Source organism: Tachysurus vachellii, chromosome 1 (assembly GCF_030014155.1).
Source record: "Tachysurus vachellii isolate PV-2020 chromosome 1, HZAU_Pvac_v1, whole genome shotgun sequence".
In the NCBI taxonomy this organism is placed as follows: Eukaryota; Metazoa; Chordata; class Actinopteri; order Siluriformes; family Bagridae; genus Tachysurus; species Tachysurus vachellii.
In genome coordinates this window covers 1,706,954-1,719,453 of record NC_083460.1, presented here as the reverse complement: position 1 = coordinate 1,719,453, position 12,500 = coordinate 1,706,954, and the positions used below count along the sequence as shown (strand labels likewise).

The 12,500-nt window shown below is 40.9% G+C and overlaps 1 protein-coding gene across 3 annotated transcripts in view; it reads right to left on the bottom strand.

Annotated features, from left to right (window-relative positions):
• ptprfb (protein tyrosine phosphatase receptor type Fb) overlaps positions 1 to 12,500 on the bottom strand; it is a 149,471-nt gene that overhangs the window by 8,309 nt on the left and 128,662 nt on the right. For all 3 annotated transcript variants that reach the window (XM_060867166.1, XM_060867158.1, XM_060867175.1), the window contains 6 exons: positions 6,475 to 6,598; positions 6,186 to 6,361; positions 3,759 to 3,878; positions 3,407 to 3,561; positions 2,683 to 2,968; positions 634 to 812 (listed from right to left, as the gene is read on the bottom strand). In XM_060867166.1, the coding sequence (XP_060723149.1) occupies positions 634 to 812; positions 2,683 to 2,968; positions 3,407 to 3,561; positions 3,759 to 3,878; positions 6,186 to 6,361; positions 6,475 to 6,598 (1,040 nt within the window). The remainder of the gene's footprint in view (positions 1 to 633; positions 813 to 2,682; positions 2,969 to 3,406; positions 3,562 to 3,758; positions 3,879 to 6,185; positions 6,362 to 6,474; positions 6,599 to 12,500) is intronic.

Here is a 12,500-nt window from a genome sequence, read left to right as displayed (position 1 = left end):
AACAAACTCAGGCTGACAGAGAGACAGACAGAGAGAACAGCTCAGTAATGTTGATATTTACAGAGACCCTGTAAGAGAAATCATTACAAAGAGACAGACAGGTAGACAAACAGACAGACAGGTAGACAGACAGACAGACAGGTAGACAGACAGACAGACAGGTAGACAGACAGACAGACAGACAGGTAGACAGACAGACAGACAGGTAGACAGACAGACAGACAGACAGACAGACAGACAGGTAGACAGACAGACAGGTAGACAGACAGACAGACAGACAGGTAGACAGACAGACAGGTAGACAGACAGACAGAGAGACAGACAGACAGACAGGTAGACAGACAGACAGGTAGACAGACAGACAGACAGACAGGTAGACAGACAGACAGGTAGACAGACAGACAGGTAGACAGACAGGTAGACAGACAGACAGACAGACAGGTAGACAGACAGACAGGTAGACAGACAGTACACATGTGTATGTGGAGAAGTCACTGCAGTGTTGCTCTGTTCATTCGGTGATAAACATGTGAAGGTGTTAAAGCTCTTAAAGCTGTTTATGAGCTGTTTAAAGGCTCAGAGGTGCCATACTGTGTGTGTGTGTGTGTGTGTGTGTGTGTGTGTGTGTGTTACCTGTAACCGTCAATGCAGCTGGCGTTGATGTAGTCAGACCCCTCAACCCCTCTGATTGGCTGCAGACACACACGTGTCGACTCGAACGGCATGATGTTCACCAGCCGGTTCTTGAACTTGTTGCATGGCAGGTTGGCGCTGATGAACCGTGATGTGTGAGCTTTTGAACTGGCCAGATTCTGTACACACACACACACACACACACACACACACACACACACACACACACACACACACACACACACCCCTTTTAATACAGTGCATTACAAAAAAAAACAAACAGAAGGAGGTCATAATCCTGCATCAGTCTGTTCTTATTTCTTAAGGCACGCTTTAACTCCCCCTACTGGTGACGTCTGCATTTACAGAATCATTACAACACACTGTGATGCCCAGAGATCTTCCTCAGATGCTGAAGTGGTGATGTAATACCTGAGACAGTTTGTCTGATGTTTTATTTAACACTGTCTCTCTCTCTCTCTCTCTCTCTCTCTCTCTCTCTCTCTCTCTCTCTCTCTCTCCTGGTTTAACGAACGGTTCAAAAGCAGAAACAAGACAAAAAACAGAATTGTTTTTGGTTTCTGTTCGGCTGGTTTGAATAGTGTGGGAAAGTAATGGAGAGTAAATGAGAGATTAAACTGAACTCTGTGTGTGTGTGTGTGTGTGTGTGTGTGTGTGTGTGTGTGTGTGTGTGTGTGCTGGCGGTGAGCGGAGGAGTGACTGGCAGCACCAGAGCACAGATGGGCAGCGTGGAGTGAAACTCAGATCCACAAACACTCCTTCTGCACCAACTGCTTTTTTTACACTTTCTGAGAAACATTTCTGATATAATTTAAGGTTTCTTTCCTTCTTTCTTTCTTTCTTTCTTTCTTTCTTTCTTTCCTTCTTTCTTTCTTTCTTTCTTTCTTTCTTTCTTTCTTTCCTTCCTTTCTCTCCTTCCTTCCTTCTATCTTTCTTTCCTTCCTTCCTTTTCTTTCTTTCCTTCCTTCCTCTCCTTTCTTTCCTTCCTTTTTTCTTTCCTTCTTTTCCTTTCTTTCCTTCCTTTCTCTCCTTCCTTCCTTCCTTCCCGTTCCTTCCTTCCTCTCCTTTCTTTCCTTCCTTCCTTCCTTCTATCTTTCTTTCCTCCCTTCCTTCTATCTTTCTTTCCTTCCTTCCCGTTCCTTCCTTCCTCTCCTTTCTTTCCTTCCTTCCTTCTATCTTTCTTTCCTCCCTTCCTTCTATCTTTCTTTCCTTCCTTCCTTCCTTCCTTCCTCTCCTTTCTTTCCTTCCTTTTTTCTTTCTTTCCTTCCTTCCTTTCTTTCCTTCCTTTTTTCTTTCCTTTCTTTCCTTCCTTTCTCTCCTTCCTTCCTTCCTTCCCGTTCCTTCCTTCCTTCCTTTCCTTCCTTTTTTCTTCCTTTCTCTCCTTCCTTCCTTCCTTCCCGTTCCTTCCTTCCTCTCATTTCTTTCTTTCCTTCCTTCTATCTTTCTTTCTTTCCTTCCTTTCTCTCCTTCCTTCCTTACTCTCCTTTCTTTCCTTCCTTTCTCTCCTTCCTTCCTTCCTTTCTCTCCTTCCTTCCTTCCTTCCTCTCCTTTCTTTCCTTCCTTCCTTCTATCTTTCTTTCTTTCCTTCCTTCTATCTTTCTTTCTTTTCTTCCTTCCTTTTCTTTCTTTCCTTCCTTCTTTCTTTCTTTCTCTCCTTCCTTCCTTCCCTTCTGTTTTTTGCTGCATGACCCGAACACTAACATTTACATGTTTACCATCACGTCCAGACGTCTAAAGTGACTTATATGTGATTTATATAACTCATAGGAAATGATTTTTTTCTCTCAGCGTCCTCATGCACATAGTAACGACACTTCGAGACCCACGGCCCGTCTGCGACAGACGACTCGACTCGACAATCTTTCACATTGTTGCAACCTTCACTGAAATACTATCTAGTCGTTTCGTCCTGCGGGTGCACAAACTTTTGCACTCCGTTATATAAAACTATCAGTGAGCCGGACCTTTAGTTAAGTGTTGATATTCTACATGGTGTATTAAAAGGAACAAAATGCAGATGTTAAAGACCTTAAACTCGAGTTCCATGTAGGTGACGGGCTCTCCGGGCGACAGCTGGCTCAGTTTTTGGATGTGTGTGTAGAGGTTTCGTGCGGGAACCTCGGTGACGCCGCAGGTCGCGGCCTCCAGCAGCGCCTCGTGGATAAAGATGTACTGATCCTCCGTCTGCACCATGTAGTTCCTCTGAGAACGCATGCACGTCACATGGCCATAAATGTCCACCGTTTTCTCGTGTTTCATGCGCTCGAGCATGGCGTCGATCACGATGAGGCAGCCGGTGCGACCCACACCGGCACTGAGGGGCAAAAAAAACAAAAACAATAATCATTCCTTCATCCTTTATTATCCGTATCCATGATCAACTTTTACTAGCTGATTATTATTAATAGCTAACTATTATTACTCACTGAATCATTTACTACTGAATCATTTAATACTAACTGAATCACTGATTTCTAATCGATTCGTTAGAATTTTACTATACAATGACAATGAAGGTTTTCTATTCTATTCTAATTCTAAACAAATCACAGATCACGAACTGAATCATTGCTCATCTACTGGATTGCTCATTCCTGTAGTCACCAAATCACTTATTACGAACTGAATCACTGAGTCATGATGAGTCAGAATCGTAAACTGAAATCTGAATAACTTCAGCAGCGTGACCCGAGATGTAACGCAAGCCGACATGCTGTAAACGTCAGTGGTGTAGCGTAACGTGTTAGCTTACCTGCAGTGGACCACCATGGGTCCAGCATCAGGAGGGTTACATGCTTTAACCCTGCGCAGGAAGGCCAGGATGGGCGTGGGGTACTCTGGCACGCCGTGATCCGGCCACGCCATGAACTGGAACTGTCTCACCTCTCTCTTCTCACTGGAGCCATTCTGATACGAAATCAGATCAAATAAAAAAGCTCAGGATTTTCAGTAAGTGGGAAAACATTCACATGTTTGAAGTGTAAATCCTCAAATCCTCCTCCGAGTGAATCATGTGGCGGAACAGATGGAGTTTAAATATTATTTATTCTACTTGCAAATGAAAATGCGTGTGCATAATTCTTTATTTCTTTTTTTTTTTTTACCTTATAAAGCGCAAACGTACGCACGCTGTACGTCGCCAGCTCCACGGTATCCAACATGGTGACCTGGATCATTCCGTATGTTTCTGTTCCACGAACTGGCCAATACTGGTCACACTTAACCTGTGATATTTACACCAAACAAACATAATCTGAGCAAACATGAGCACCCCAGAGTTGATCATTTTCCAGTCACAGTATGTCCTGAAGTGGACTTTTCCTTTAATACTACAGCAATGTTTACATTTTCACTTAAATCGTTGACTATTAACTGAATCACTGACTACAAACTGTGTCAGTGATTATTAATTGAATCACTAAACGAATCACTGATTACTAACTGAATCACTGACTACAAACTGTGTCAGTGATTATTAATTGAATCACTAAACGAATCACTGATTACTAACTGAATCACTGACTACAAACTGTGTCAGTGATTATTAATTGAATCACTAAACGATTCACTGACTACAAACTGTGTCAGTGAATATTAATTGAATCACTAAACGAATCACTGATTACTAACTGAATCACTGACTACAAACTGTGTCAGTGAATATTAATTGAATCACTAAACGAATCACTGATTACTAACTGTGTCAGTGATTATTAATTGAATCACTAAACGAATCACTGATTACTAACTGAATCACTGACTACAAACTGTGTCAGTGATGATTAATTGAATCACTAAACGAATCACTGATTACTAACTGTGTCAGTGATTATTAATTGAATCACTAAACCAATCACTGATTACTAACTGAATCACTGACTGCAAACTGTCAGTGATTATTAATTGAATCACTAAACGAATCACTGATTACTAACTGAATCACTGACTACAAACTGTGTCAGTGAATATTAATTGAATCACTAAACGAATCACTGATTACTAACTGAATCACTGACTACAAACTGTGTCAGTGAATATTAATTGAATCACTAAACGAATCACTGATTACTAACTGTGTCAGTGAATATTAATTGAATCACTAAAACGAATCACTGATTACTAACTGTGTCAGTGATTATTAATTGAATCACTAAACGAATCACTGATTACTAACTGAATCACTGACTGCAAACTGTCAGTGATTATTAATTGAATCACTAAACGAATCACTGATTACTAACTGAATCACTGACTACAAACTGTCAGTGATTATTAATCGAATCACTAAACGAATCACTGATTACTAACTGAATCACTGACTACAAACTGTGTCAGTGATTATTAATCGAATCACTAAACGAATCACTGATTACTAACTGAATCACTCATCACTAACTGAATCACTGACTACAAACCGAATCACTGATTATTAACTGAATCACTAAACGAATCACTCATCACTAACCGAATCACTGATAACTGAACCGTGTATCGCTGACTGAATCATTTCCACAAGAGTAAAGAATGCTACAGAAACGTTTCACTATAGAAACAATAACGCAATTTAGAAAATTAATCAACACCTGGTGGCCTATCAGAATTGAGCATTAAACAGTGTCATGATTCAACAATTAGTCCCTTTTTTTAAACTGTGTTTCCCACATAACGACTTCACACCGTGTGCTTCCTAAATCATGGTTGTGAAGACGACTCATTCTCATGACACCGAATCGTAAATGAAAATCTCCGTTAATCCTGGTTGAAAATCCGATCGGAATTCTTTTATATCCGAACGATTATCAGCAGCGAGAAGGATCCAAAACACCCTGTCACGTCTCGGTCACCGTAACGTACGACACGCTTGGCCTTGTCCCGTATTGACGTCCTTCACTCAATCGTATTCTCCTCCTCTGTGTTTCCTTTATCCCCGATTTGACCTTCTGTCCATCATCCCGACCCCGGAGTGCAATTTTCTCGGGGTGAGGAAGCTTTAACGCCCATCGGCTGTCAGATGTGACATTTCACACTCCGGATAGCTGCACGACCATCACACTTACACTGATGCACTGACATTTTCCCAACAGGCTTTTTGTTTTAGCGAAGCGCGTCATGAGCCATTACACCGCAGCGCCATTTAGTCCGACTGCTAAACTTTTTCAAAGATTTATGTATTTCTGTCTTTGTGGGAATCTTTTTATTCCGCTCAGTGGACATTAGCTACGAATCTCGATATCCTGATCCTTCACCGTTAGTCTTAACTGTACCGTATAATTCTAACGTGTGACGTAAGTACCAGCTATAATCGTTTCTTCCTCAGTTTTTCCCGCTCTTATTAAGACACCGGAGACACCTTCCAGAACATCATCCAACCCCGGATTTCACACACTGTCCTTTAATTTATAATGTTTTTTCTATCATTTTCTATATCGAGTGTCCAACGAGCTTAAACCACCTCACGTAAGGTTATTATTATAAATAAATATAAAGAGATTTATTTTCAAACATATTTATACGGTACTTATAGAACAGACCCGTGATTTCTCCTCTAGTCTGGTCATCATGATGATGGTGTTGGTTCTCTGCTCCCACACCATCCTCCAGAAATCACTGAGTGTCTCGGGCAGAGGGCCCTGCGTGGCGATGTAGGCGTTCTGCTTACGGTAGCCGTCGATGTAGTTCGAGTTGATGTAGTCGCTACCTGGAACACCTGTAGGTAAGTGGAGAAGAATCATCGATTAGCTAATTAAAATGATTATGTACTATATTATAATACTATACAAACATATATAAGGATTATTCATATTAAATGTCGACTCTCACCATCCACGGAGGACAGCACGACTCTGGAGTGATCGTAGGCGATGACGTTAGCGTAGCGGTTTTTGGGCTTGTTCACCTCCATGTTGGAGTTCTCCCAGGTGAACTGTTGGCCCGGATCGATGGACTAGAGTCAGGGAAAAGAACAAAGGAAGAAAAATAAAAAGAGAGAGAGAGAGACAGATTGTGAGTGAGAAACTGAACAGAAATCTCACTTATCAATTCAGATCACAGAACTTTCGTTGGCATGTTTGGTGTCTGGACGGTGATCCGTATCCCACAATGCAGCAGGGCTATAATCTGGAGAGGTTTTGTTTCTATAGCGACCCAGCACATCGAACGAGCGACCCGACTGAACGAGAGAAAGAGGAGGAGAGGATTTTTACTATAACTATAAGCCTGAGGAGTTCAATTATAACACTGTTCACTTTTTAAAACTGAATCTAACACACTGTCATATGCTGCAACACACACTGTTACAGTGTGTTACAGTGTGTTACAGTGTGTTACAGTATGTTAGCGTGTAACAGTGTGTGTTACAGTATGTTAGTGTGTAACAGTTTGTTAGTGTGTTACAGTGTGTGTTACAGTATGTTAGTGGGTTACAGCGTGTTACAGTACACTAACATACTGTAACACTCTGTAACACACTGTAACACACTAACATATTGTAACACTGTAACACACTAACACACTGTAACCCTCTAACATACTGTAACACACTGTTACACACTAACATACTGTAACACACTGTAACACACTAACATACTGTAACACACTGTAACACACTAACATACTGTAACATACTGTAACACACTGTAACACACTAACATACTGTAACACACTGTAACACACTAACACACTGTAACACACTAACATTCTGTAACACACTGTAACACACTAACATACTGTAACACTGTTACACACTAACATACTGTAACATACTGTAACATACTGTAACACACTAACATACTGTAACATACTGTAACACTGTTACACACTAACATACTGTAACATACTGTAACACACTGTAACACTGTTACACACTAACATACTGTAACACACTGTAACACTGTTACACACTAACATACTGTAACATACTGTAAACTGTAACACTGTTACACACTAACATACTGTAACATACTGTAACACACTAACATACTGTAACACACTGTAACACACTAACACACTGTAACCCTCTAACATACTGTAACACACTGTTACACATTAACATACTGTAACACACTGTAACACACTAACACACTGTAACCCTCTAACATACTGTAACACACTGTTACACATTAACATACTGTAACACACTGTAACACACTAACACACTGTAACCCTCTAACATACTGTAACACACTGTAACCCTCTAACATACTGTAACACACTGTAACCCTCTAACATACTGTAACACACTGTTACACATTAACATACTGTAACACACTGTTACACATTAACATACTGTAACACACTGTTACACATTAACATACTGTAACACGCTGTTACACATTAACATACTGTAACACACTGTTACACACTAACATACTGTAACACACTGTTACACACTAACATACTGTAACACACTGTTACACATTAACATACTGTAACACACTGTTACACACTAACATACTGTAACACACTGTTACACACTAACATACTGTAACACACTGTTACACATTAACATACTGTAACACACTGTTACACACTAACATACTGTAACACACTGTTACACATTAACATACTGTAACACACTGTTACACATTAACATACTGTAACACACTGTAACACACTAACATACTGTAACACACTGTTACACATTAACACACTGTAACACACTGTTACACATTAACATACTGTAACACACTGTTACACACTAACATACTGTAACACACTGTTACACATTAACATACTGTAACACACTGTTACACACTAACATACTGTAACACACTGTTACACATTAACATACTGTAACACACTGTTACACACTAACATACTGTAACACACTGTTACACACTAACATACTGTAACACACTGTTACACATTAACATACTGTAACACACTGTTACACATTAACATACTGTAACACACTGTAACACACTAACATACTGTAACACGCTGTTACACATTAACACACTGTAACACACTGTTACACATTAACATACTGTAACACACTGTTACACATTAACATACTGTAACACACTGTTACACACTAACATACTGTAACACACTGTTACACACTAACATACTGTAACACACTGTTACACACTAACATACTGTAACACACTGTAACACACTAACATACTGTAACACACTGTTACACATTAACATACTGTAACACACTGTAACACACTAACATACTGTAACACACTGTTACACATTAACATACTGTAACACACTGTTACACACTAACATACTGTAACACACTGTTACACATTAACATACTGTAACACACTGTTACACATTAACATACTGTAACACACTGTAACACATTAACATACTGTAACACACTGTTACACATTAACATACTGTAACACACTGTTACACATTAACATACTGTAACACACTGTTACACACTAACATACTATAACACACTGTTACACATTAACATACTGTAACACACTGTTACACATTAACATACTGTAACAGGATGTAACAATAACACACTGTAACACACTGTAACACACTGTAACTGACTGTACCACAGTATAACATGCTGCCACTAGTAACACACTGTATAATAGATTCTGTAGCAGTGTCTTGAATTTCCCAGATTCCATCCAACCATATACCATTTAACTGTCCATCTATCCATCCATCCACACCTCCATATTACTTGCCATCTTTCCATCCATATATACTTCATAACTGTCCAATTATCTATTCATGTCCATCAGTTCAAATGTCTTCCCTCTCAACATCCATTTTATCTCCACCTATTGTCCCTCCAACTGTCCATATGTCCATTCATACATCCTCCAGATAACCATCTGTCAATCCATATCTGTCTATCCATCATTCATCCATCCGTTCATCCATCAAATACAACAATTTTACCTGTGTTTCAATTTATCCTTCCATTAGTCCACCTCCACTTTACCTCATAATGTAATATTCACCCATCCATCTACAGTCGCTCTGTCCATATATCCTACTATACCTCCATTAGTTAAACATTCATCTATCGGTCAATATATCCATTTAATATATACATGCTGTATGTATCCTTTCACACATCCTTTATTTAACCAGTTACCCATCCACTAATCTGTCCATTCATATATACATCTAAACTAATGTTCCTTTATTTATTATTGTCCTCCATGTGCAACCAACCACATGTGTCCTGTTTATACTGTTAATGCCCAACTATCCGTCCCTCCTTCCTTCCATCCATCCATCCATCCATCCATCCATCAACCTGTCCATGCTCTCTCTCTGGTGTGTGTGTGTGTGTGTGTGTGTGTTAGTGAGTGGTAATGTTCCTGCTCTGTGCTGAAGGTGAAGCAGCTGCAGTTTGACCGTGACAGAGTCGTCCAGACCCCCAGGCCTGATGGAGTGAAGGAGTGACCCACCTGCACTTTATTCAGAGCTCCTGACAGGAGAGGACAGGAAGAACAATGACACAGAGTGTGTGTGTGTGTGTGTGTGTGTGTGAGTGAGAGAGAGAGAGAGAGAGAGAGAGAGAGAGAGATGTGGTTGTATAATTTTCTTGCCTTGGTGTCATGCTGTACATTTGTTTGTGTAAACGGTGAAAAATAGAGAGAAAAAAAAACAATGAGGCAGATTGAAAGAGAGAGAAAGAAAAATGTGGTTGTATAATTTGAACCTTTGATCATTTTGTCAGAAGATAAAAACAAATCGTCCATTTTTTTATAAAACCCAGCCGCTGTGTCGCGGTTCTCCAGCTCGCTCACTACTCTGCACTTCACACGGACTTTAATGAGGTTTAACTAAAAATACTGTAACGTGTGAGAGGGAAACGTGTGAGATCTTCCTGCTGCAGGATCAGAAGACGAGGCTGAGTGACTCTGAGTCGCTTCAGACACCCAGGAGGAGTGACAGGAGCGTTGGAGGCTAATGAGCCCTTTAGGATCTCGCTCCTTTAATCAATGGTCAGAAAGACAGCTGCGCGTCGATAGGACAAAGAGACGAGGACATTTGCTGCATCGACGGAAATCTCATTAGAAGTTTGGAGTTTGTGGAAATTCCTACGAAAAATTGATTGCAAAAAAAAAAAAAAAAAAAAAACAGTAAAAAACAAACAACAAAAAAAAAAAAAAACCCGTTCTCGGATTTTCCTCTAAAACGACGCCCAGGCGTATCGATCCGTGCGGAGACACACCGAGACGCTCCGGAGCTGCGATTCACCATCGATCCACACTCTCTAGACTCCACCTGTCTGTCACTCAGTTGATCAGTGAAATTAGACATTATTATTTTTTTCTATCAGACATGATTTGTTTATTTTTAATATTTTTTTTATTTTTTATGTTAAACACACGGCAACGTCACCACAGAGTACAGAAACATGATGCAGTAACTGACGCCAATCTCTCTGTCAACACCCTGGATGTTAGCATGAAGAGGTTTAGCCTGCAGATAAACATCTTTTCTCTCTCACTCACACACACACACACACACACACACACACACACACACACTGTAAGCTATCAGCGCTTGTATCGACGAGTTTCAGAGACGCGAATAACGACACAGGATCGGCGTCGAGCAACGGAGCCGAGCCAAAACATCAGCTGATGCTCTGGCTTGTTAGTGCGCTAGTTACCGCTCCTGTCTAACCGCATCTCAGGTGTTGACTCTACACACAAGTAGAGGATGCAGGTGCACACACACACACACACACACACACACACACACACACACACACACACACACACACAGACGTTCTTATTTTTTATTTATCAGGCCGTATATAACAATTGTGAGGCCACATTTTCATCGTCTTTTTCTAAAACCTTTAACCCAAGATGCCCTGGAGGTCACGTGACCATTAAACAAGATGACCGCCTCTGGTGTGTTTGTGACTCACGAGGTGGAATCCTGGGGTGCGGCTCTTGGCCTTCATGCTATTCTGTGTGTGTATTTCTCTGTCTAATACTTCACTTCCTGTAACGGCCGTGCCAGAGGAGGTGGGCTGCGGAGCCCTTTGGCACATACGACCGCACGAACAACAGGAGGCAACGGGCCGAAAGCTGCAGAGAGAGAAAAAGGAGAGCCAACAGACGTGAGGATCGCCATCTGTTCCCTGGAGGAGGAGCAGGGAAAGGGGGGAGGGCTTCCTTTATAGGAAGCAACGCATCACTTCCTGCCAGGAAATCCTGCTGACTGGAAGTGTAAATCTGCAGATTTGTAATTTAATTGAAATTTAAGATAAACATAAAACCGTCAGACTCGGAATTCTGCTTTCTAAGTGAAATCAGAACCAAAACACAAACCTTTTTATAGCTTTTGCTGCAAGTTACGGACATCGATGTAAACAAAATATAGCACGAGATATTGCTTATTATCTGGATTTTACAGACGCTCTATAGAAACGTACACGTACGCGACCCTCTGGAGTGTTAGTTGTACCAGTTGAAATACTGAGCTAGTTTGTTACGCTACCATTAAATTAGTGTAAATCTGAAAGGGGCGTGGCTTATCTAGAACACTATTGGTTGCTTTGAAGATCAGTCAAACCTTTCTAAACTCTGAGAAATACATCAACGTAGGGAATTAAACCCCGCCCCCCAGCGCGCCTTCAGGTTACTGACTTTAAAGGAAGAACAATAAAACATTTATTTCATTTCAAAGACGGTTTGTGATTATCTGAGCTCCGTCCTGACTCTGCCACGCTTTAGCGATGCCGCGCGTCTCGCACTTTGAGTGTTTCGAGACTTGAGTGGCACTCGACGCAAAAATCGAAATCTTTCTCTCGTTCCGCCGACTGCCGCGAGCACGGAATCAAAGCTCGCTCGCTGTAAATCAGGAGCGTGAGGCGAAGCCACAGGAGCGCGCCGCTA